The sequence below is a fragment of the Typopeltis vanoorti genome, chromosome 19, assembly GCF_054136105.1.
Source record: "Typopeltis vanoorti isolate ZY-2024b chromosome 19, IOZ_Tvanoo_1.0, whole genome shotgun sequence".
NCBI classification, from domain to species: Eukaryota; Metazoa; Arthropoda; class Arachnida; order Uropygi; family Thelyphonidae; genus Typopeltis; species Typopeltis vanoorti.
In genome coordinates this window covers 62,234,864-62,261,901 of record NC_143567.1, presented here as the reverse complement: position 1 = coordinate 62,261,901, position 27,038 = coordinate 62,234,864, and the positions used below count along the sequence as shown (strand labels likewise).

The following is a 27,038-nucleotide window of genomic DNA, read 5'->3' as shown; positions in this document are numbered from 1 at the left end:
TTCTTGCATCCAATAAAATATATAAAATATAAAGGTTTTGTTAAACTGACTAACAAAAGAAAGAATATATTAATATTGTAATATGATTTAAATGAGAAAAGTTAAATAAATAAGACGGAAAGGGATTAGTCATAAAAGATGGTATGTGAGAGGCTAGAGATTAAGTTATTAAGTAAGTTCATAGAAAAATTTTGGAAAGGGAATTAAATTAGAGGCTAGCAAAGGAAAACAACAGACTATCGCTCAGGGCCGATTCCCGGATTGAGACATCATTACGGGCTCACCGATCAAAGGACGTTTGGCAGAAAAGCGCCACCCTAATTGGTCGGTGAAGTAAAAACAAGTAGGGGGCAGAGAAAAGTAGTTAGAAAAAGTGCCGTTAGGAGAACAGGTATAAAAGAGTTGGAAACCCCCCCCCCCACAAGGCTTTTTTGGTTTTGGTTTTGATTCTGTTCCAAAGGAGTCCTTCGCGAGCTCTTTCGTAGGAATTTCACGGTGATTTCCTGAATGGCGAGATAGGGGGTTATATCTCCGGCGTCACAACATGGAAACAAAAGTGAGCGGAATTTCGGTTCCGTATTTCCTATGTGAGAAGCGAAGAATGCCATATAGTTGAGGAAAAGAAAGCATATTCTTTGTGTTCCAACTTCAGTGACAACTATGAAAACGGAGAGCTGTAAAGAAATAGAAGTCCACATCGCGAGTTGCACAGCCAATATATAGATGATTCAGAGTGTGTCTAAGCATATGAAAACCCAAGAAAGAAAGGTACTGTAAATTATATCTAATGTTAACTAAAATTTGTCTGTGATAAGTATCATTATTCTAATACGGAACTGTTGAAGTGACCAAGAAAAATTTATACTAGGACTTTAGTATCTGACAGAATATATTAAAAGTAAGCTGGATAGTGTTAATGTTATGTGAAAAATTAAGTGTCCTGAAAATTTTGCATGTCTATTGTAATGTATTGGAAAGTTAAAATGTCATAGTTGTGTGATAGTGCAGAAAAGGGTTTAGTTAATCTACTTAAGTTTGAATAGTTAAATAGTGTGAATTAATCTTATTTGTCCATGTCAAATTAATTTATATGTTGAATGTGTATGGCGGCATGATCGTAATACTAGTTATGTGTTAGTGCAGTAAATGGTTTAGTTAATCTACTTAAGTTTGAATAGTTAAATAATGTGAATCTATCTTATTTGTCCATGTCAAATGAATTTGTGTGTTGATTTGTTATGGCAGCATGATCGTAATACCCATTATAGGATCATAGCCTAATTACTTGTAATAAGCTAATGATGTTAGTTTGTAAGTATTTAGTTTAGCATAAAATTGAGTAATCACAAAAATTGAATTGTACCATGTTAAGGAATTTAATAAACCTTTGTTCAATGATAAAAGAGTTGTCTGAAATTGCTGTCCAATGCACCACTTGAAAAATTACGAACCTAATCACGTGGGAAATTAATGTTAAGAAACGAGATAAAGTGTCACGATTGCAACATAGTTACACTTTCAGATATATCTGAGTTCTTTCTCCTTGTTTTTGAATATAATATCTCAAACTAAATATCCCAAAAGGCGCAGTATAAATACAAATATTAGGGGTACTAAGGGGAGAAATAATTTAAGTATTAGTAAAAATTTTGGTGATATCTCGTGCGTAGGTAATAGAAGAACATAGATAAGAGGAAATTACTAGATGGAATAAAAAAAATCATAAAATGGGACACAACAATGTGGTCTTATCAACTGAGATAAGACAGGTGATATTCATGTCTTTCCTTTTAATCTGACCTTTCAGGAAACATTCTCTGCAAACGTAAATAATAAAGATATACTACTAGCAACAAGGTATCCCACATTTCATTTCAATGTCTTGCATCATTATCTGAATAGCCAAATACTCTGACAAATGGGCTGCCAGGGAAATTGGCAGCCCATTTGTCAGAGAATTGTAGAATTTGTCAGAGAATAATAGGTTACCAGATTTACAGATGAGAAATATGACTGAATTTCTCTGGCAGTAAAATACAATAATGACAAGGAGTAGTTTTTTTTGCATGGAAAGTTGTGTATGGTTGTGTAAATGTAGCAAACAGTTCAGGACGTACATCCAAGTTGAGTGTGGCCATTGTCACTTTAATATATTCAATTTAATAAAACTGGATTGTGCAATGTAATCTTGTTTTTTTCAATACATAATTATCTGCCTTTGCTGAAGTCAAGCTGAGCATTGTTCTTGTTTATATGACATTTCTAACTGAGAATGGTCTCAGGAATACGCTCATGAATTATCACATCTTGACAAGAAATTATATTCTTGTTTAGCCTTTATCCAAGTGTAATCAAACAAAGGTTGATTTCACTTGAAGTGAAAAAAAAAATTCTATATCATCAGTGTCCATGGGTTCAATGTAGTTTTAATCAATAAATAATGTAACATTCTTTGCCATTCTCCCCCCCCCCGTCCATTGCCAGGTGACTCACATTCTGAACACCTTCCACACCACTCCTTCATATCATCTACCCTCTCACCTTGGCATTCTTTCTTCTATTTATATTGTCCACTGTATCAAACACCAAAAAAGTGAAGTTCCCTTTAAATTATTTTCTGAATTAGATTTCTTGGCAGTTTACTTTTCTGTATGGTACTTCATTCATTACCTTTTACGTACATCCAATTTACAGAATCTTTCTGTAACATGCTTTTTCAAATGACAATATTCACCTCAGAGACCTTGTCCATTACTCATGTCTCACAACCATAGATGTAATTGTGAATATACATTTTAACAATCTCGGTTTTGTGACAAGGCTCATTGATTTGCTTTTCCATATATTTGCTTTTGTTATCCTAAATTTTTTCTCCTTTGTATAGTATAAATTTTGTATCGTGTTGCTACCTAGGAACGTGAAGCTCCTAACTCTTCCAGCTCATGTTCGCTGACCTGTATTTGCTTTTCATCCCCTTCTCTACAGTCACTGAAGTACCTGCTTAAAAATGATGATCATAATTTGGTACAATTAATAACAAACAATCAGTGGGAAAAGAATGTCTTGAATGAAAAATAATATACATTAGCATAACTGTTTTAATACATTAACCAGTTTGGCAGGCAATAAAAGCAACACATTTTGCATCTATTTTAAATCAATTGAAAAGATTTAAGCAATAAAGAGATTGTAAGAAGCCAAAATTCAGAGAAATCAAATATATTCATGTTCTAAACACTACTGGATTCTACACAAGTTCATTTTCTTATTCATAAATATCCATTCCACACACTCCATTTTCAACATCACCTTCACTACCATCTGGTGCATTTCATATGCAGGGTATTTATATCACAACAGTACTGACTCTTCACAATTCATACAAGAGACTATGCCAACAGCATTAATTGCATCTACAATGATTATTATTTTTTATAATTGCTTACATACATACATAAGGTGTGTGGGAGTGATTAACCACTCCCCCACACACCTTACATCTATCAAATTCACTCCACACATCTATAAACTGCACACCATTCCTCCTGCACAATCTTCTCATTGACAAGCATCACCCTTCTCAATTCTGTCCTATCATACCGAGGCAACAGGTCACAATCTTTAATTTTTTACTCTTCATTTTTACTTCTTCTAATAAACTCTTTCATATCTTCTCTTATTGCATTTTTCTCACATTTCAAATCATTTGTGCCTGCCAAAAACAATTAACAAAAAATTTCAAATATAAATATTACTTGCCATGCTCTACAACTAAGTAAAACTGAGACAAAGTTGACAATTAAAAATAAATATTAAAAGAACCTTTGTGAAAAATTCCAGTTTGATATTTCAGTGTTTCAAAGTGCACTATCACCATTAAAGATGTTAAGAGTATTTTTTTGAATACTTAAAACTGCCTGATCCTAACAATCATTTACAAACTATACTGGTTATATCTTAATCAACGATGGAGATCATCTGAAACTATCTCCCAATGCATTACTGCTTTAATCAAGTGAACCTTTGACAGCATTCTTTTCAAATGGTTTCCAGATTTTAATTACAACAGTAATGAAACAATACTAAAATTCATCCAAAATGTAAGACATTATTTTGTTCTATTTATAACCTTTGGTTATAATCATCATAGCAGTGCATTTTATATCCCTACTCATTATGCATAACCACGATAAGTCAAAATTTCTCATAAACTAATTAATATTCTAAATAGCTAACTTGCAACTAAACCATACTTACTCTTCTTTTACTTGACATGCAGCTGCATTTTGTTTATTACCACTATTTTTGTCACAAGGAGTTCCTCTTACTGGCTTGCAAACATTAATATAATAGGTATAGTTACCTGCCTTAATTTTGTGATATGTTTCTGATTGCAGCTGCTTCAGATCAAAAGTGATACCTGAAAGAATCCATTATTTTTAAATTCTTTATAAATCGCTTTACCCATGTATTCAATGTTTACTTCTATAACACCAACTAACATACTACCATCCCAGTTTGTATATTATATTATATATTTCTACAATACTGACTAGCATACAACCATCTCAGTTTTTATATTAAATTATATATTTATACAATGCTAACAAATATACTACCATCTCAGTTTGTATATTAAATTATATATATTCAGAATATAGAAAAAAAACTGCAGCAGTTATGGAGAATGAATTTGAACAGCCATATATATGAATGAAACTCCAATTTGCGCATACAGATGATAGTTATTTACAAACTATACTGGTTATATCTTAATCAACAATTGAGATCACATGAAACTATCTTGCCCAATTTATTACTGCTTTAATCAAGTGAACCTTTGGCAGCCTTCTTTTCAAACTCAAAAAAAAAACACCCAAAAAAAACTACTTTGTGTAACTACATATAGCAATGGAACAGAGTATCTCCTCTCTATACATACAAGATTTTCAGCATGAATGATCACAAACATATTAATCAACTTACTGTTCACTGTTTTCCAACCAGCATTCATTCATTCATTCATTTAATGTTATAAGCAAAAATGTGTATAATATTATTGGCATATGCAATATATCTGTATCAAAGAAATTAATACAGGTATATCACATACAAAAATGCCATCACAAATATCAAGATGTGTATAGCAATAATATAGTGATAGTATTACACGATTAAGTTTCTGATTATTAGATTTCTATCAATTGTGGGTATATAAAAATGGCTGTCATTTCAATGTTAATAAATGCAAAATCATACACTTTGGTGTGATTAGATATCCAATGTCATATTATATTGGTGGGATTATGCTTGAAGAAACTGATAAGGCTAGGGATCTTGGAGTTTTAGTAGGCAGGAAGTTGAAGTTCAAGGATCATATAGCAAAAATTGTAGATAAAACTCAGAGAATAATGGCCATGCTAAAATGAACATTGACATGCAAAGATAAGGAAGTCATTTTGCCTCTTTACAAGCTCTTGATAAGCCCTCACTTGGACTATTGCACACAGGTCTGGTCTGATCTGGTCTGGTCTGGTCTCTTGGTTTCCATGGTGATTCTTGTTTTTAAGTGGAGTCTTGTGAAGAATTTTGTTGATAGTGTTTTGGCTAGCCATTTTTCAGGAAGGTATTGCTGATAACTTTTAATTCTGTTTTAAGTGCTTGTTGAGTGGAGCTAATCTTCAAAACCTTGTTTTTTAGTGTATTAAAGACACCTAGTTTTTGTGTTGGCAGGAGTTTATGTGTATATATATTGGCCAGTATGTGTAGGCTTATGGTAAACAGTGAAGGAAAGACTGCCGGAAGGAAGACATGTGACAAGTGTATCTAGAAAGGGAAGCGAGTTCTGACTTTCAATTTCAATTGTGAATTGTATGCATTTGTTTGTTTAGGTGGCTGAGGAAAGTGTCTAATGTTTTGCAGTCATAGAACCAGATAACGAAAATATCATCAACATATCTAAGCCAGACTTTTGGTTTTAAAGTAGAGGAATCTAGAGTATGTTGATCAAAAACTTCCATATAAAAGTTAGCAACTTGGTGCAGGGGTAGTGGTGAGCCCATGGCTATGTCTTCTTTTTGTAGGTAAAAAGTATTTTACTGTGCAAAATAGCCAGAACGTAGTACATGGGCAAAGAGCACTCTGATATCGGATGGGAATTTGTCCTGTAAAAGAAGAATTTTTATCATTGAGTGGGACATTCCTGAAAAGGGCAGAGACATCACATTATGTCTCTGCCCTTTGTATACATTGTATCACATTCGCATTGATAGTGCAGGTGTTGGGTCACAAATTCAGATACCTTTGAGCCCTTTAAACAGACTTAGAGATGGTACAGCAGGTCACATTCTTAGCACTTCAGGTGAGGCAGGGTGTGTGCTGAGACAATAGCATCCAGAAATCAGTGGATGTGATTGGTTATTGTGTCAACCAATCCAATTGAATGTTGTCATTTGTTATGAGTTGCTGTTTTTGTTTTCCGAGTTTCATCTGCTTTGTGTGTACTGACATGTTTATGACACTGATATAGACCAGTGATGGCGAACTTATGACATGTGTGTTGATGGTGATACAGCAGTGTACAACATCCAACAACTATTCTCTCTGTTTGAGTTCAGTTCAGCTTTTGCATTCACGTGAACAAGAAGTGGGTTGAATTATTTTGTGCCAGTTCAACAATTTCTCATTTCTTATGAAATTTGTAATACAAAGTTTTATTTCTTTAATATTCTAGCCCTGTTATTGAGGAACCTCAAATTAAAAAATCCTGATTGAGTGATAAAGAAAGTGGTCAGAGTTTCCAAGATGCATGGACTGAGAAGTACAGCTTTACTGATAGAAATGGCAAATCATTGTGCCTATTGTGCCATGAAACAGTAGTAAGCAGAACACAGAATGTAAAAAGACGTTTTGAAACAAATCATCAGTGGCTTTTGGAAAAAAAGTGAGAAAGGAAGAAAGGAACATGTTTTCCAGCAGCTACACCACAAAGAATATCAATCAAATAACTTCCTTAAATTCTTAAGAGGCCCAATGAATTTCACATCAGCAAATTTCAGCATTCTCCTCACTGAAGGAAAATTTAGTAAAGAAACTCTTCTGAAATGTGCACTGTTTTTGTTTCAAGATATGCAAAATAAAGATGCTATTATTAAGCATATTTCTGATTTACCAGTCAGCAAGCATACCATCAAAGACAAGTGATGACAATGATCTCTGACCTACAACATCAGTTAAAAGGCGACTTAAATAATTGTAAATATTTTTCGATTAGTCATGACAAAACTACTGATGTCACCTTATTGGCTTGGCCATCATTGCTAGATTTTCTGATGGTTCAGACAATGAGAGAAGAGCTGGTAAAGCTAGAAATAGTGCCAATAAGTATATCAGGGAATGAAATATCAACAGTGTTCTAATGTTCTAAAAATGCTCAATGACCTAAACATTGATATGTCTAAAGTTGTGACTGTGATGACAGATGAAGTATCCAATATGGTGAGAAAAAAAAAAAAAAAAAAGGTCGGATTTGTGAAACTGTTTATGGAAGCTATTGGACATCCAGTTGTGATGTTTCATTGCATTATCCAAAAGGAGGTGTTGTGTGCAAAAGCAGGATTCACAGAACTAGATGATGTAATGACAGTTGTAACAAAAAAAAAAAAAAAAAACTGTTACAAAAATTCTTTTGTATGAAATTTAAATAAATGAATATGTAAAGAATTGTTTCTCTTTCATTCAGGGGGGAGGAGGAGGAGTGCCAATAGTCAAGTTAGGAATTTTCCAAATTTTTGACATGCCGAGCCTAAAATATTTACCATCACTGATATATAGACAAGCTTTTAATATATATTTATGAGTTTCTATAAACAACTTAACTTTTTTGCCCATATTTATAGTGGGAGTGTCTGCCAGAGCTTTTGCGGATTGTATGATTATAGTGTATAAATAAGTTTTTTATTTATAGCCTATGATGATACAACAGCCGTGAGGTCCCCTTTTACAAGGAAGTATGGCACCATCTCAATTCCCCGTAATTTTATCTGGGCCCGGGACCGGTAGCTGAAGAATCAGGCCTATGGCTGGGTCTTAAGTATTCCTGACTATAATTCGTGTATGTTCACGGGGCCGGTTTGCCTGGTGCGGGAGGAAAAACCCTGCTGTCCACGCCCAAGACCAGCTAACTTGAAATGTCTGAGAAAGCTCCTTAAGCTTCTCACATCGGTGACAAGAATCGAACCCAGGTCACTCCTTTCCCAGGCATATGGTTGCGAAGCACATAGCAACTCAGCTAACAGTGCGGACGTATAAATAAATAAAATGAGTTATTTCAGCCTTTCTTTGGTTCAATCTGAAAATATAATAATTTCCCAAGTGATTACTGTTTCAAATTTCTGTGTGTATTATATTATAATTATATGTATTTAAAAATCTTATCAAAATACAAATTATCCATGTCGCACTCTAGTATTTGCCAATGATAATCTAATCTTACCATGAAGCAAAAACGCTTTGTGCTTCTTACATAAACAGCATGTCTGAAGAATAACTATTGTTCATTTTACCTTTATGCTTTCCATATTTAAAATTATATTAATTAAAAAAATTAGTACTCAAAGCTATGCTACAATTAATTGCATTGGACCAATTAAGAGGAGCACTGATGTGCTGCTAAGGTGTGCGCTCTTAAAAACTTTTATACGTCGATAAAAATGCATTCATATGGTCAAATTGATTTGAATTTTGTAGAGGGGACTGCATAAGTCACATGACAGTACACCAACCTAAATGGGCATGCGATGCCACTGATGTGTGTGTGTGTGTGTGTGTGTGTGTGTGTGTGATTAAACTATCATTCAAGTTGTGTTGTTTTATAGAGTTATGGTTGTATGGAAATGTTTGATTTTTTTTGTTGTTTTTTCCTTATGTTAAATAACTTTCTGAAGATGCTCTGTCAACCAGATAGCAAAACATTCCGGAGAAATACACGTAGTGTTAATAAACATCATCATCATCATCAGATTCCTGCCATGTACCCTCAAGGGGTGCTACAAGTTAAAACCTGTTTATTTATTAAGTTTGCATTATTTCTAGCTTCATATCAACAATTTTCTTCCAAATTAATTTGTTATTTGTCAGGCCTCCAATATTATGAGATCTTTCATTTAGGTCTTCTAAGGTACTACAAACTGCATTAATCTTTAGATGATAGATGAATGCCATCACCTAGTATGAGCAAACCACCCTGTTTATTAGAGGCATGAAGTGACTTAAAAAAAATTTTGGTCTCTGGTGCAAGTAAACCCAATTATCTAACCTTTATCTACCCATGAAAATTAACCTTTACCTATACCACCTTACTTCTGCTCACACATTTTTGAATGCTAATGATCAATTTCCTTTCTAATATTTTCATTTTTAATATGCTTAAGCCACTGGTATTTGTTCACTCTGCTAATTTTACTTATAACTCTCATATTTGTATCCTCAAATCTTTAACTGTTATTTCCAGTGTAACTTTCATAACTAAGTTAAACTGGTTTGACCCACTTTTGTATACTTTTAATTTAGTATTTGGCTAAAATTTTCTCTTATTCTATATAAATTTATACTAGACCTACTGTCCTGGTAGGTGGCTTCCTCTCCTCAGATTACCATACAAATGTTGAAGTATTTTCATTTCTTTATTGATAACAGTACCTGCCATTTCTCATCTTCAATTGACAAAGCTTAGAGTGTCCCCATCATTAGAAACTTCAAGAGCTATAACCAATGTCTTTAAAACTCTGAACTCATTGCTATTTACCAGCGAAACACAGATAACTTTGCGAACTTCAATGCCAATAAAACACAGACCTGCCTTATTTTTCACAAAGAAAGATAGAACTCCACTTCACTTCTGATAATACTCAGTTCTCCAAAACAAGGTGAGATTCCCCTTCTTGGGCCAAATGTTGCCTTTAGACATTTCCTGACACAAATATACCTCAGTCAAATTACTTCTCAAGAACTATTAATACTACATAAATTCCAGATCTGCTCAACTTTGGAATACTGCTCACATATTAAGATGGTACCAAAAACCAAAACTGTGCAAAGAATGCTTAATGGCATCCAGAAAATGACAATCTCATGCCCTGATGTTTAATTGATTAAAGGTATCAATTAAACATCAGGGCATGAGATTGTCATTTTCTGCAAAAAAAAAAAAAAAATCATCACGGATGTTTTTTTTTTTTTTTTTTTTTTTTTTTTTTTTTTTTTTTTTTTTTTTTTTTTTGCTGAACTAGCTACCATTTCTTCACTTTCTTCCAAGAATGTCAACATATTAGCACTGCTGGTAGACATCAATTTTTTTTGTAACCTAATGTATGAAGTTCTCTTCTGCCTTATTCTCTCTTCCTTGAGGTCTACAACCTTCAACTGTTCAAAAAACACATCAGTAGATGCCTTCTTTCTCCTTAACCTCTTGCCTACACAGTACTAATGCACTGCAGGATTTTGCAACATATGTGGATTCGATAAAAACTAATTTGGTATCTTGACTAAAAATTCTGAATTAAAGCTGAATGTTTTCATTTTTTAAGCTCTCCACTGATACAATAATGTTTTCCATGTTCCTTCCTTTTTTTTTTCTCTTTTTTTTTTCAAGAGTTTTGTTTTTTTGATTGCTGGATTTCATGACAAATTTATTACAGCAATTATTCAATTCAGTCAGGAGTACAACGTCATCTGCATAAAAAAAAGAGGTCCAATCTCTCCAATTCTGATGATACTACTTCCCTTGTCTTTTATGTATGATTTTACCACTAGACAATGTTAATTTATGCTCCTGTAGAATATTAAAGAGCTTTCCTCTTGGCATCTTATCACATATGACCGTCTCAGATCTGCAAAACTACTACTTCTTCATGCATTAGATGTAGTATCTGATGCAACCAAGACTTCATCTTCTTTAATAGTATCTTTTAATCTTTTTCTCGGTCTTCCTGTTCTTCTCTTATTCTTTGGTTTCCAACTATAGACTTGTTTTATTATTCTGTCTTCACTTCTTTCCACGTGTTCAATCCATTTTATTCTTTGGGTTGCTACCTAATTGTTTATTGCTTGTATTTCACACTGTTTTCTTATATCTGTATTTTTTTATTTTATCTAATCTAGTTTCATTTACTATTTTTCTTAATATATTCATTTCACCTGTGTTTAACATTTGTCTTGTTTTCCTAGTGTCTGGTCTTGTTTCTGCATTATATGTCATAATAGGCCTGATTACTGCTTAATAAATTCTGGTTTTTGTCTCTACTCTAAGATGTTTATTTTTCCATATTGTTTTTTTGTTCAAGCATCCTGATATTCTTGCAGCTTTTGCAACTTGTTCTATGACTTCTAGATGTGGCCTCCCTTCCCAGTTCAGTTGTATACCTAAATAGTTGTAATTCATTATTTGTTCAATAATAGTACCTCATCATCATCATCATCAAATTCCTGCCATGTACCCTCAAGGGGTGTACAGGATATGACAGTATACATGAAAAAATTACATCATTACTAACTTCTTATCTACAATTTTCATCCAAATCAGTCTGTTACTTGTCAAGACTCCAACATTATCAGATCTTATATTTCTATCGTCTAAGGCACTTTGTACCGTATCAATCCACCTATATCTTGGTCTTCCTCTGGGTCGTTTTCCTGCCAACCTGGCAGAGAACACTTGTTTTGCTAATCTTTCCTCTCCCATTCTATTTAAGTGACCATACCATCTAAGATTAGCTCTGCTAACGCATTCCTGGATGCTGACAATGTCAAGTTCTTTCCTAATATCCTCATTTTTAATATGATATTGCCATTGATGCCATCTGTTCACGCCTCTAATCTTTCTCAGGACTCTCATATCTGCGGTCTCTAGTCTTTATTCAAGTGTTTTACTTCTGACCCAGCTCTCAGATCCATAACTTAAAATTGGTTTGAACACAGTCTTGTATACAGCTAATTTAGTGTTCCGACTAATTTCTTTCTTATTCCATATGAATTTATTCAATTGACTTCCCACCATACCAGCTTTGCTGATTATGTTGTCTATTTCTATATTTAGTTTACCATCTTCAGTAAAAATTGTGCCTAAGTAGCTGAAATGTTTTACTTCTTCCACAGGTTCTCCATTCACAACACAGTTGACATTTTCAATGATTCTGCCTATTTTCATTGTCTTTGTCTTTTTATTGCTGACCTTCATACCATATCTATTACAACAGCTATTCAATTTAGTCAGAGAATCTTGCAGACTTGTAGCGGATTTATTTAGAAGTATAACATCATCCGCATAAAGCAAAGAGCTGACATTAACATCTCCAATTTTGATATCAGGTTTAATACCACACTCCTTGATAATGTGATCCATATAGATAATGAATAACAGAGGGGATAATGTACATCCTTGTCTCACACCAGATTTAACATTAAACCATTTTCCTGTACTTCCTTCAATTCTAACTGCTGACTCACAACTCAAATAAAGACTAAGTATTGCTTGATATAATGCCCCATTGACACCATATAACTGCAGCGTATTGAATAGCTTCTCTCTTGGCACCTTGTCATATGCCTTTTCCAAATCGACAAAACTTAAATACAGATCTTTGTTATATTCCCATGCTTTCTCGACTATTTGTCGTAAAGTGAAGATCTGATCCTGACAGCCTCTATTTGGCCTGAATCCAGCTTGTTCTTCACCAAGCTTTTCTTCCACAATTCTTCTCAACCGTTTCTCAAGTATACTTGCATAGATCTTGCCAGGAACACTCAGTAGGGAAATACCTCTGTAATTCTCACATTCAGTTTTATTTCCCTTTTTATATATGGGTACTATGAGAGCTCTACTCCAATCATCGGGAATTCGTCCCTCTGTCCAGGCTTTCTGAACTATGCAGTGCAGCCACTGTAAGACTCTTATACCACCATACTTCAGCATTTCTGGTCGAATATCATCTACTCCTGCTGCCTTTCCACATTTCAAGCCTTTGATGGCTTTTTCTACTTCAAGTATGGATATGTATTCCTGACAGCATGCCTGGTCAGTGTTGTTTATCACTGTGCTGTCATCACTGCTTGTTTCATTTAGCAGTTTTTCAAAGTAATTACTCCATACTTCAAGGATATCTTTTTCTCCTGTTTTCATTTCACCTTTATCATCTCTAATTCCTTTTACAGCACTCTTTCCTCCATTCCTAAGCTTCTTCAACAACCTCCAGAATATTTTGCCACCTTCTTGATATTTATTTTCTATATTCTTGCCAAAGTCCTCCCATGACTTTTGTTTAGCTAGTTTTACACACTGTTTAGCTTTCTTACATTTGTCTCTGTATTCTGTAAGAGTAAAAGCTGACTTATTTGCCAGGAACTTTTGATATGCTTTCTTCTTTTCCTTCACTGCCTCTTTAACATCCTGTGTCCACCAGGGAGTTCTGATTTTTTTATCTTTGCACACAACCTCACCACATGCCTCTCTGGCAGAATCAATCAATGTTTCCTTCAGAGTTTGCCACTGAATCTCCAAGGTTTGATTCCTGTTCTCAAACTCTTTCATTTTCTTTTCAATAATATTTCTGTATTTTAGTCTACAGTTTACATCCGAGAGCTGCTCAACTTTTATTCGCTTTAAAACTTTCTTACATGTTATTCTTTTCGATATGAAATTCAATTTTATCCTGCTCAAGACTAAATAGTGATCACTTCCAATTTCAAATCCTCTGTACACTCTGGTGTCCTGCACCAGGGAGAAAACATCACTATCAACAATAACATAGTCAATGAGACTTTTCTTATTCCGAGCCTCTTCTCTCCATGTGAATTTGTGCACATTTTTATGTTGGAACATGGTGTTAGTAATAACCAGTCCATGTCCTGAGCAGAAATCCAACAGATATTTGCCATTATTATTAGCTTTGCTCTTTTCTCCAAATTTTCCCAAAATATTTTTGTATGTCTCACAATCATTTCCTACGCTACTATTTAGATCCCCAATAAGGACCAACTTTTCCTTTTTCATTGTGTCAGTTGCTTTTTCTAAAGCGTCAAAAAATTCCTCCACTTCTACCTTAGTACAACCTTCTGTGGGACCATAGGCACAAATAAGTCTCATTGTCCAGTTCCCCATTCTCATATTTGCCCACATTACTCTACTTGAGACTGACTGCCATTCAAGAAGATTAGCCTCGTATTTTGTGTTGAATACTATGGCTACTCCTTCTTTTCCTTGATTGTTATTGCCTGAATATAACATTTTGTATTTATTGCTCAGAAAGATCTCACCAGTTTTGGTCTTTTTTGTTTCAGTCACCCCTATTATGTCGATCTGGTACTTATCTAATTCCTCAGCTAGCTCCATTTCTTTGCCATTCATGCTTCTTACGTTGATAGTACCGATCTTTAACTCTGGTGATGTTGAGTTGGGGTTTGTTTTCAGATTTGTTCCAGTAGCTGACTTTTCGCTGTTCGCCCTGGTTCCCTGGCGAAAACAACGGGGGCCTTGTTTAACCGGGCAACGCCCCAGCCGGCATGAAATTTTGTCATGTTGTACCATCATTTTTTATTTTGGTTTAACCAATAAGAATACAATTTGGTCGGCTAAATCCCAAATTGCCAGCCCATCCTCGTTCGTTCAGTATCAAAGTAGATACCCAACAGGGTGCACCACGAGAAGGTGAGGATTGGACATTAGGTTAGAAGCCCTGGTCGGTTCTCCGCATTCCTTTAAAGGCTATGTGGAGGTCTCCTCTCAGTTATACAGCTTTGACCCTTAAGCACCCCATAATAGTACCTTCCAATTCTAATTTGCATCTTTGTGGTTCTTGTGATATTGTCGTACATTTTGTTTTAGTTTTTGGTATCTTCATATTATACAATTTTGCTGCTTTATTAAATGTATGTAGTAATATTTGTAGCTGAGTTTCATTTTCTGCAATTAATAGTACATCATCTGCATAACATATAGTTCTTATTATTCTATTGTTTATTTTCACTCCTGTATTTTATTAACTTTTTGTATTATTTCATCCATTATTATATTGAATATTGTTGGATTTAAAGAGTCTCCTTGTCTAATGCCATTACTATTGTAATTTGTATCTCTTTACTTATTTTTCCTTGTGTTTTTATTATACAGCTATAATTATCATATATTTCTTTAATTATTTGTATTATGTTTTCTGCTACTTTTCTTCTCTGCAATATTTCTATTACATCTTGAATTAATATTCTGTCAAATGCTTTTTCCAGGTCTATAAAGCATATAAATAGTTTCTTATTGTATTCTACTGTTTTTTCTATCAGTTGCCTGATTATGAATACTGCATCTGTACATGATCTATCTTCTCTGAAATCTTGTTGTTCAACTAATAGATTAATTTCCTTTGTTATTTTATTATTTAGGATTCTTGTTAGTACTTTTAATGAGGTATTTAAATAAATTTATTCCGCATTAAAAGGGTAAAGATAATTTCTTTACCATTTTTTAATAATTCATTATTGATATCTTTGATAAAAAATTGAAAAATTGATATTATTGATAAAAAAATTGAAAAATAGAAAATCACCAGGTTTAGATAACTAAACCTGGTGATTTTCTATTTTTCAATTTTTTAATTGCATTTTCAATTTTCGTTTATGTTGTATTTATTTCTTCTTCTTGGTTTGTTTGTTTACCTAGTTCTACTTTTTGTAATTAAAATGAAAAGCAAATGGCTAGTTTTCTGGCAACTTATCAAGATCGAGAACTATGATCTATATGAGTTTCAATGCCGAAAAACTATTGGCGAAGGCAATTCGAAGCAAAGGTGGAGCAAGATCCCTCACTATTCTTGATATTCTCTCAAAATGTAAAACACAGCTCCTAAGAGATGTAGTACTGTCATTACAAAGCAAAGGTGTCGAAGCAAAGGTGGAGCTTGCTCCACCTTTGCTTCGAATTGCCTTTGCCGATAGTTTTTCGGCATTGAAACTCATACAGATCATAATTCTCGATCTTGAGTTTCACTTACTGGCTATATAACAACATAGGATTTTTATCCGCTTAATTTCTATTAAGTTGCCAGAAAACAAGCCGTTTGGCTTTTCATTTTAATTACAAAATACAAGCACACCTTTATGGCATTCGTATAGTGAAGATATGTAAGTTCTTTTCAGTAAGCTTTGATATCTTCCAGGTCTACCTACTCACTGATGAGACCTCAAAAAAGGTTGAAACCGGTCTGGGTAGTGACCTCCCCTCATAATGTAATGACAGTATTACATCTCTTAGGAGCTGTGTTTTACATTATGAGAGAATATCAAGACTAGTGAGGGAGCTTGCTCCACCTTTGCTTCGAATTGCCTTCGCCGATAGTTTTTCGGCATTGAAACTCATATAGATCGTAGTTCTCGATCTTGAGTTTCACTTACTGGCTATATGACAACATAGGATTTTTATCTGCTTAATTTCTAGTTCTACTTTTGTTTCAATTGTTTGGTTTTAAAGGTTTTTAAAATAATTTTCTAATTCCTCTATCTGCAAAACTTATCAGAATATCCTTGTTATATTCCCATGATTTCTCAACAATTTGTCTTAATGCAAAAATCTTGATAAACTCCTATTTGACCATAAAATCAGTTTTTTTTTTTCCCTAGCACAATTAAAATAAGTAGAATAAAAAGTAATGCTCTATATATGCCTTCCTGAAAGCAAAGATTATTCCATTAGAAATGAACAATTTTACAGGAATGATTAGAATCACTAGACCAGTGGCTTGAAAAACTCTTTCGGACTATAGTGTACTTGGCAATGCAAATTTCTGTCATGGTGTACCTGTATTCTTAATGCTGGACTGTCATATAATTAACCAAAGTTAAAAGTATTTTACAATTTACACTACATTGACTATATTCAAATTCTATTATAACATATTTTTTTATATAATAAAGAAACACGTAAAAACTACAGGTTTTTATTATTTAATTTACTATGCCACAGGTTCCTCTTAAAATCACATTTTTTTTTATAGTAAGACATGACAAAAATTAAAAATTTGAAAGACTTGGAGAAGTTTTATTTGAGAGAGATTTTATTATGCAAGTACTTTGTTTTCAATGTAAAATATAAGCCTGCTTGGAGGCATAGACCCACTTTATTCATGGAGGAAAACTGGAAAAACATTCTTAATTCATGTTCCACTGACTAAAGTTCACCTGAATTTGGTCTTAATTTGAGTGCTGATAGAAAAGCCTGACTGGCATAAGTAGTAGCAAATGTCAACAGAACTGATGAACAGTATGTCTAGAAATGTCCAGATATTCCTTGCCAAAAGTAAGCCAAAATTTGTCCAAGTCTAGACAGTTGCTCTTCAAGCAACAATGTGTGATACACACTTAGCCCAGTAAAGTGTTCTTGAGTAATTACGTGCACATCATGCATGCACACAATTTACATTAATTATAGATGATTCTAGGTAAAACTCAACTACATAACCAATCATGTTAACCCAAACAGCACGAGGTACTTGATGACATAATCATTGTCATATCACTGATGCTCGATTGGTGGCACTTTAGTTTGGCATTTGCAACAATATAAACTAATACTACATAAGTATTATGCTGGCAAAAGTTTTCAAACAAATATAATTGCATAATAAGCAAAAGTGTGCTATAATATGGACAAAAATATTTTTTAGTATCAAAATTTGGCAGCACACCTCTGGCTCTCTCACAGCACACTGGTGTGCCACAGCACCATTTAAGAAACACTGCACTAGACAATGAGAATTTTAAAATACTTACTGTTTGTATACATAAGTTACTATGTATGATAAAAGAATTATAATGATACTTTACATTTTACAGTTGGGGGGGGGGGGGGGGGAATAACTAAAAGAGATGAACAATTGCATTATACTGTATAAATACAATATATAATATGTAATTTGTTATATATACCTAATACATTATTGACAATCTTGCAATCAGTTCCATTTATAATAGCCTCTGGACATGCTTCAGAAGTGTACCACTCAAATTCATATAAGCATTCATCTTCACTAACTCTTATCAAAACTGGAGTTGTAGCTAAATGCCCTATTATTAAAATGTTAAGCATTAGTTATAATAAAATCAGTAAAATTATATGAAACAGTTTAAATTCTACTCACAAAACAAAGAAAACTTTATAATGAATACACATAAAATAAGAAAAGCAAAGCTGGTAACTAGTTCAATTAAAAAAGTAACACCAGAAGAAAGTTATAACCCCCTTTAAGGACACAATGGGCATCCTTGCATTATTAAATGGGAACCAAAAATAAGCTGCAAATGATTGGAAAGCACTGTATCATTATAACAGCAAGCAATGTTGCTGTTATAATGATACAGAATACAGATATTGCTTTAATAAGGATGTAGGGGGGGTGCTTTTGTCATCTTTTCTTTTGCAAGAAAATATTTAAAATAAGCAAATAAAATTATACTCTGATTTTAAAGAAATGTTAAAAATTTAACAAGAAATTTCAATACAAAATGTCTTCTTTGGAAACCTGTTAAAATAATTACACACACACACACAACTCTAAAACAAAATTCAACTATAATAAAATTATAATTATAAAATTACTACCCAGACTGGTTTCAACCTTTTGTTGAAACCGGTCTGGGAAGTGACCTATCCTCATAATGTAATTACAGTATTACATCCCCTAGGGGCTGTGTCTTTACATTATGAGAAAATATCAAGGATAGTGAGGGAGCTTGCTCCACCTTTGCTTCAAGTTGCCTTGGTGTTGTACTACCAAGTGGTATTTACACTTGGATTTTCCGATAGTTTTTCGGTATATATGAAACGCATAGATTCGTAGTTCTCGATCTTAGAGTTTTGCTCACTGGCAGTTGAACAACAAGGGATTTATATCCCTTTAATTATTATTAAGGATGCCAGAAAAATAGTCGTTTGGCTTTCAAAATTCAACTACTTCTATGAATAACAGGTGAAACAGGTGAGAAATATTCCCTACAATAAACTTTTGCTGGGTGAAGTTTGTCAGTCATTTTCAGTTACAAGGAGAAAGAGATCTTATCCCTCTACTGTCAGCATGCAACAAACAATAAAAAATTTTGGATGCTTGATGTGAAGGCAACAGATTCTTGCCATTCATGTGAAAGTCGTGAAGAGTAAATCAAGTTATATATATTCTCAAAGAAATAATCAACTCTCATCTGTTCCAGTTTCAGCATCTCATTCAGAATAAATATATATGGCTCGATATTAGAATCAATTCCTAAACAAGCCTTGAATACTGTCATAGTCAGGATCATATGAAGACAGTGAATTTAAATTTGTGTGCCTCATCAACAATTTCCTTCAGAGTGTCATCATAAGCCTTTTTGTAGTCTTTGTAAATAAGCAAGTCCTGTTGAATCATTTTCCATGATGCAACTTTTTCGATGTTAAGGATTTCTTCAAATCCTCACATCTTCCAAAGGAGATTGGGCAAACACTTATACATCTTTCAACGTCACCTCAAGACCAAGATTTGCTCTAAGCTGTGAAGATTGGAGCAAATTTGTGGGTCCAAATTTTGCCCAATTTGTGTGTGTGCACATGTGCATGCATGTTGTCCAGCAGATTCAAACCTCTCAAACTTGGGCACAACTTAGACCCACAAATTTTTCAATGTTTATTATTTCTGGCTATCCTGTGCTTTGATAGTGTTATCTATAATATTACTGATGATATAACTGTTCCAGAATTCTTCTTTTAATATTATAGGCTTGCATTCTCTACTAGCTGTAAGAAACATTCTTCATCTGAAACTTTACAATCACATACTATTCATTTTTTGAATCAGTAAAGTGGTATTTGTGGAGAGGGGAAAGGGATTCATTTTTGTGAATCCTGGGGAATAATCAAAGTCAAAGATATGAACTATTGAAATAAGGAGGAGATTCTTCAAGTTGTAGGTTCTCCTCTTTAGATTGATTTCAATCAATTTTATAATGACAATTTTAGTAAGAAAATTTGTTTTGTTTATTACTCATTATTACACACAAGTAAATTATGCACCAAGTAGTTTCATACACTAAGAATCAGATTTCTTTAGGGTGATAAGACGTTCCTGAAGGATGCACTGAACCATATTAAAGAGTTCTTTTCACAAGATATCTAAGCACTGTGTTCAGTCCAACTTCCTGGATGGGCCAAGGGCAGCCACTTGTCTTCCCCTACTGCTGATTTTTTTTTTTAAGGAAAACTTTCCTTTCAAAACACCTTAATATTCCCAATGCCAACTAGATCTCCTTTTCCAAAGGAGATCTAGTTAGCATTTTGGCATTTCTTCTCCTTTTCTAGCTTGAATATGAAGTTTTTGTTATGAGCAATAACCTAATGCAAATCTATATCTACTTAACTGAATTCCCAATAACCTTCTCCACTCTTCTGATACTAAACCCTGCTCAAACTAACATCAAAAACCTGCTATCTGGTGAACACATGTTGACAACATCATGATGTTTCTAATTTAATTAACAACTTTATCCTCAGAATTTGTTCCATCAAAAAGTTCAATTCATATTAGAGTTAGAATGTACAGGTAAATGACCTTTTCTTGATGTTCTAATTTCAAAAAACCTGGAAGATGGCATTTCAGTAGACAATTGCCACAAGCCCAACCCTGCTGGATGCCATCTTCATGCTTTGTCTCTTTACCATTTCCACCCTAAAAATTAGGCATGATTCACAATCTAAAAAAATGAACAGGCTCCATTTTAAAAGATAAACATAAGCTAAAAGAGGAACTTCGATCTCTTCTCTGCTAGTTTGAATTCAATGGATATTACAAGAACACCATTCAGAGGATACTATTTTCTGATACTCCTCTCCACCAAATTCTTAGGATTCAGCACAGACTAGTCCATATGATATATACTGGAAATCTTTCAATCAAGATTTCCATTACTCAAGTCATAATATCAAGATGGCTTACCTCCCTATATCCCCAAAAGATAGCAACCTATTCTGCAAACAAATCTTTTCTTTCAGATCAGAAAATATGGTCTACACCTTCTCAAAATTTCTGGCTGCCACTTCTGTATCCTTTTCATACCTATCTGCAAACCATTTCAGCAGTTTCTTCAGATACAGCAAAATTTCTTCTCTTAGTTTAACCACTTTTATGGAGCTTTTTGAATGTTTTGCAAGTCATTACTAATGAAAATGTCTATTAAAGTTGATCATAATGCATGTCACATCTTGAAAGAGTGTCATGCACGATACATAACCACAGAATGCTTTGCATCTTTTTTTTTTATTTGCTTTAGTGCTACAAGCAAAATATATCCTATTATACAGCACGGGATGATATGAAGAAAAAAAAAAACTGAAGATTTCTTCTAGAAATGTTAAATAACTAGAAACAAAAACAGATTATTGCTCAAAATTTGGTAGGCATGAAAAAAATACACAGTGTATACATTTCTGTTTCACGTTTATTTCACAGCATGGCATCTTGTGGGTTCAGTGACTTACTCTCAAATACCTGCTTATTGGTAACAGGCATTATGAACCTGCACTCGTTTCAATAATTTTATTTTACTGCATTCCAAAACAACAATCACAGTAATGCAGATGCCACAATATGCAGCATCATCATGTTATGTAGACACACACTGGTTTGTGTGTGTGTGTGTGTGTGCACGCACGCGCAAGAGACAGAGAGAAAGAATGTGGAGAAGATTGCAATATATAGTCTCTCCTGAAGTATTGATTGTCAATGCCACTCAGTATTGACAATCGATACTCACCACTCGGCCTGCCAGCCCAGCCTGGCTGGCTGGCAGAGCAGACATGCTGTCTTGTTAGCATGTCCGCTCTCCAGTCAAGTGGCTGTGGGTTCGAATCCCACCATGGGCATGGATGTTTGTGATTGTCTGTGGAAATACTAGTGGTGGCGGTTGGTTGATGGCGTTGATGTAGTTGCGGTCAATTGGTGGATTGTGAGTAGTGGAAACAGAGCTGTAGAGCAGATGCCCCTCTCTTGATGAGTCTTTGGGCTACCTGGAGGTGACAAATAATAACAACACTGGCCATCATAATCAGCAGAAAAAAAAATTTTTTTCTGCTGATTATGATCTGACACTTGTTTTTTACTAATTTGGATGCGCTGATTTCAAATATCAAACCCATTTTTCTCTATCACGTCAGGTTTTTCCCTCTATAGCATTTTTCTTTTGCTAATTTGTAAGTTTTTGATAGTTTTAAGGAGGCAGTACTATTTAGAGGATCAAAAAATTCGAATTTTTAATATTATTTTCTGAAAGTATGTACTTTTAAAAATCTGTTCCTAACTTTTTATCAAGAAATTCGAAAAATTCCCGAAGATATAGCCTATTATTCAAAGCGGTGCGCAGATTAGAATCTGAGCGCTCACCACTCTTGCTTGTTAGTAAACGAATAAATGCGTAAGAACCTGCAACAGCACGTACTGGCGCTTTGAATGCGAGAAAGGTGATGAAAAAGTAGGCGATGAGAACTGCCTAAAACAAATGAATGCTATATGCGTCATAGCGGACAAAGAACGATCGAAATCAGTCAATCGTTAATCGATCGTGAAAGTATGATGAGCACTTATAACGTTTCAATAAAGTCTCTGTTTTTTTTTTTTGTCTTGTTAATTGCATGTTAGTCGGCAGCGAAGAAAATACATCATGTCTACCATTCGAAAATGTGTCAACAGTGTAAGATTCCTTCTGCTACATTTGTGGCAGCTTTACTGTTTCCAGTCAAAGGACAAATATCACTGATTTCGTTAAGAAAGTGTACTTTGCATACTTTGACGTAAAAATTGCAGATCAGGACAAGTCATGGGCTCCAATAAAGTGTGTAAGTCATGTGTAGAAAATTTATGGCAGCAGAGCAAGGGAAAACGCCAAAAATTAGCTTTTGGCATTCCAATGATGTGGCATCTTTACTGTTTCCAGTCAAAGGACAAATATCACTGATTTCGTTAAGAAAGTGTACTTTGCATACTTTGACGTAAAAATTGCAGATCAGGACAAGTCATGGGCTCCAATAAAGTGTGTAAGTCATGTGTAGAAAATTTATGGCAGCAGAGCAAGGGAAAACGCCAAAAATTAGCTTTTGGCATTCCAATGATTTGGCGTGAACTGAAAAGTCACATAGACAATTGCTATTTTTGTTTAATTCAGACTTCTGGTTATAATAAGAAGAATAAGAAAAAAATTGTGTATCCAAATCTCGACTCAGCAATTCGGCCAGTTGCTCATTCCAATGAAATAGCCATGCCAATTTATAAAGGACTTCCTTTACTTGAGAACGAACATGATCGGGATATGCCAGATGTTCTTGAGGAGCAAGACATTTTAGACAATTTAGACAGTGAAAATTTATTTTCTAGTTCTGGACCACAACGTTTTACTCAAGCAGAATTGAATGACTTAGTAAGAGATTTGGGTCTATCAAAGGAGTCATCGGAATTGTTAGCTTCAAGATTAAATGAAAAAACTTACTGGAGCAAGATATGAAGATAACTTTTTATCGTAGCAGGGAAAGTAATCTTGTACAATATTTTAAACACTAGTGTGGGTTTGTTTACTGTAACAATGTGTCAGGTTTACTAACTGAAATGAGTGTTGTACAATATCATCCAAATGAGTGGCGTTTATTTATCGACAGTTCAAGCAGAAGTCTCAAGTGTGGCTTACTACACAATGGGAATGTATATGGCTCAATTCCTATTCGCTATTCAGTCCACTTAAAGGAAACATATGAGGACATTAAAAAGGTTCTGAAGTTATTAAAATATACAGACCATAACTGGATCATCTGTGTGGATCTTAAAATGGTGAACTTTTTATTTGGCTTTCATACAAAGTTTCCATGTTTTCTATGCTTCTGGGATAGTCGAGCTAGAAACCAACACTGGATTCAGAAATTGGCCTCTTAGAATATCCTTAAATGTTGGAGAACATAATGTTATAAATCAATCTTTAATCGATAGAGAAAAAATCATTTTTCCACCTCTACACATCAAACTAGGTCTTATGAAGAAGTATATTAAAGCTTTAGATTTACAAGGTGACTGTTTCCAATACATATGTGAAAAATTTCCACGACTTAGTTATGGAAAAATTAAAGCCGGTGTATTTGATGGACCGCAAATTAGAACTTTAATGAGAGACCCAAATTTCATCAACTCTATGAACGAAATTGAGAAAGGACTGGACTTCATTTACGATGGTTGCGAATAATTTTCTTGGAAACAAAAAAGCGTACAATTACAAAGATCTAGTGGAAACAATGCTTGAAATTTTCCAGCACCTAGGTTGCAACATGAGCATAAAGCTTCATTTCCTATACAGTCATCTTGATAGATTTCCCGAGAATTTAGGTGCTGTAAGCGATGAACAAGGCAAAAGATTTCATCAAGACTTAAAAATTATGGAAGATCGGTACCAAGGAAGATGTGATTCTCACATGATGGTTGACTACTGTTGGAGTATCCAAAGGGATTGCCAAAACAGAACACACAGCAGAAATTGCTACAAACAAAAATTTATTCAATGAAACTCATGTGTAAGTAAAATTGTTATTTTTTTATAAATATTCTTGTAATTTTTAATGAATATTGTTAAGTAGTTATGTATCTAAATTATTGGCCTCTCTCGCATTCAAAGCGCCAGTACGTTCCGTTGCAGGTTCTTACGCATTTATTCGTTTACTAACAAGTGAGAGCGGTGAGCGCTCTGATTCTGATCTGCGCACCGCTTTGAATAATCGGTTATATCTTCAGGAATTTTTCGAATTTCTTGATAAAAAGTTAGGAACAGATTTTTAAAAGTACATACTTTCAAAAATAATATTAAAAAATCGATTTTTTTGATCTTCTAAATAGTACTGCCTCCTTAAAACTATCAAAAACTTACAAATTAGCAAAAAGAAAATGCCATAGAGGAAAAACCTGACGTGATAGAGAAAAATGGATTTGATATTTGAAATCAGCGCATCCAAATTAGTAAAAAACAAGTCTCATATAAAAGTCAGCAAAAATTGTGTTGGACTGTGTAATAATACCGACCTTCTGCCGTGACTTGTTTCCAAGGACTCTGACAAACTCCCTGAGCATTTCAACTGCAAAAGAATATCTTCCTAGTTGGAAGAAATGCCAACTAAATCTACTAGGTAGCAGACAGTCTTCATCACCCAGTGAAACACCACAATCATCACATCTAGATGCCTGAAGGTTGGCCTTTAGATGTCAAACATACTCATCATCATCAAATTCCTGATATATATACCCTCAAGCGGTGTACAGGATATGATAGTACTACATGAAAAATTTACACCGTTACTAACTTCCTATCTACAATATTCCTCCAAATCAGTCTGTTACCTGTAAAGACTCCAATATTATCAAGCCTTATATTTCCGTCTTCTAAGGCACTTTTTACTGTATATCAATCCACCTATATCTTAGTCTTCCTCTAGGCCTTTTTCCTGCCAAATTGGCAGAAAATATGTTTTGCTAATCGTTCCTCTGCGATTCTGCTTAAGTCTGCCACCTGAGATTAGCTCTGCTAATGCATTCCTGGATGCTGACAATATCAAGTTCTTTCCTAATATCCTCGTTTTTAATATGATATTGCCATTGATGCCATCTGTTCATGCCCCTAATCTTTGTCAGGACTCTCATATCTGTGGTCTTTAGTCTTTGGTGAAGTGTTTTACTTCTTACATAGCTCTCAGATCCATAAGTTAAAATTGGTTTGAACACTGTCTCGTATATAGCTAATTTAGTGTTTTGGGCTAATTTCTCTCTTATTCCATATAAATTTATTCACTTGACTTCCTACCATACCCCTTTTCTTGATTCTGTTGTCTATTTCCATATTTAATTTACCATTTTCGCTAAAAATCGTGCCTAAGTAGCTGAAATGTTTTACTTGTTCTATAGGTTCTCCATTCACAATGCAGTTGATATTTTCAATGTTTCTGCCTATTTTCATTGTCTTTGTCTTTTTAATGCTGACCTTCATATGGTAAGATATGGTTATCTTACCATACCAACAGTTATTCAATTTAGTCAGGGAATCTTGCAGACTTGTAGCAGATTTATTTAGAAGTATAACATCATCTGCATAAAGCAAAGAGCTGAGATTAACACTTCCAATTTTGATATCAGGTTTCATACCACTTTCCTTCATAATGTGATCCATATAAATAATGAATAACAGAGGGGATAATGTACATCCCTCTCTAACATTAAAGGACTAAACATGAGAAAGATCGTATCGAATCTAAATTCCGATATTAGCATGTCATGCAATTTGTTACCTTTCAGTGAGAATAGCGCAACTTACTAAAATTGGGGCTCATTTCAGGTTTGGAAATTAATCCATTTCGAAAATCGGACTCTTTCCTTTCAAACAGCTGGTTCTTTAACATGGTAGCCTATGGGAGACCGCAGCAGACGCATTAATGCCTGAGCGGGTACCTCGTCTTCGTTCGCTACCGGAAATGACTTCACCGGAAGGGGGATGAAGCGGAAGTTACATCAGATTGACGTCAAGGTGACGCTCGTATCTCTCTCTCTCCGTTGGCGTCGGCGGCTAGCATAGCGGCCATGGTCTCCCTATGTGGCTGTGGTTACAATTGGTCGCTTGCGTACATATGCGGCCGAGCACATGCGGCATGTTTGGTTTTTACGGTATATGTCACCATACGTGGCCAGGGTGAAAAAAGCTTGTTGCACTTGTGATTTTCGTTTCCGAAAAATAAATAAAAGCACATTGCATCCCAGCTAATAAGATATTTGAAGTAGTCGTGTCGACTGTGTTAGTGAGAGGGGAGGAAGGGGAGGGAATCAGCTAACGCCTTTTATTCCTGCATATAGGGAAGAATTAATATTAATATCTGAGAAAAACGTTTCACTATATGCTAATGTGTTATTGTAAATCTTCTAATTACTGATGTGAAGGAGAGTGGGTGGGGTGGAGGTTGTTAT

The 27,038-nt window shown here is 34.4% G+C and overlaps 1 protein-coding gene across 2 annotated transcripts in view; it reads right to left on the bottom strand.

The window, feature by feature from the left end:
- The window catches only part of Lerp (lysosomal enzyme receptor protein), a 514,158-nt gene that overhangs the window by 363,808 nt on the left and 123,312 nt on the right, over positions 1–27,038 (bottom strand). For both annotated transcript variants that reach the window (XM_090408956.1, XM_090408955.1), the window contains exons 11-12: positions 17,968–18,105; positions 4,258–4,420 (exon numbers count right to left, since the gene is read on the bottom strand). In XM_090408956.1, coding sequence (XP_090265082.1) covers positions 4,258–4,420; positions 17,968–18,105 — 301 coding nt within the window. The remainder of the gene's footprint in view (positions 1–4,257; positions 4,421–17,967; positions 18,106–27,038) is intronic.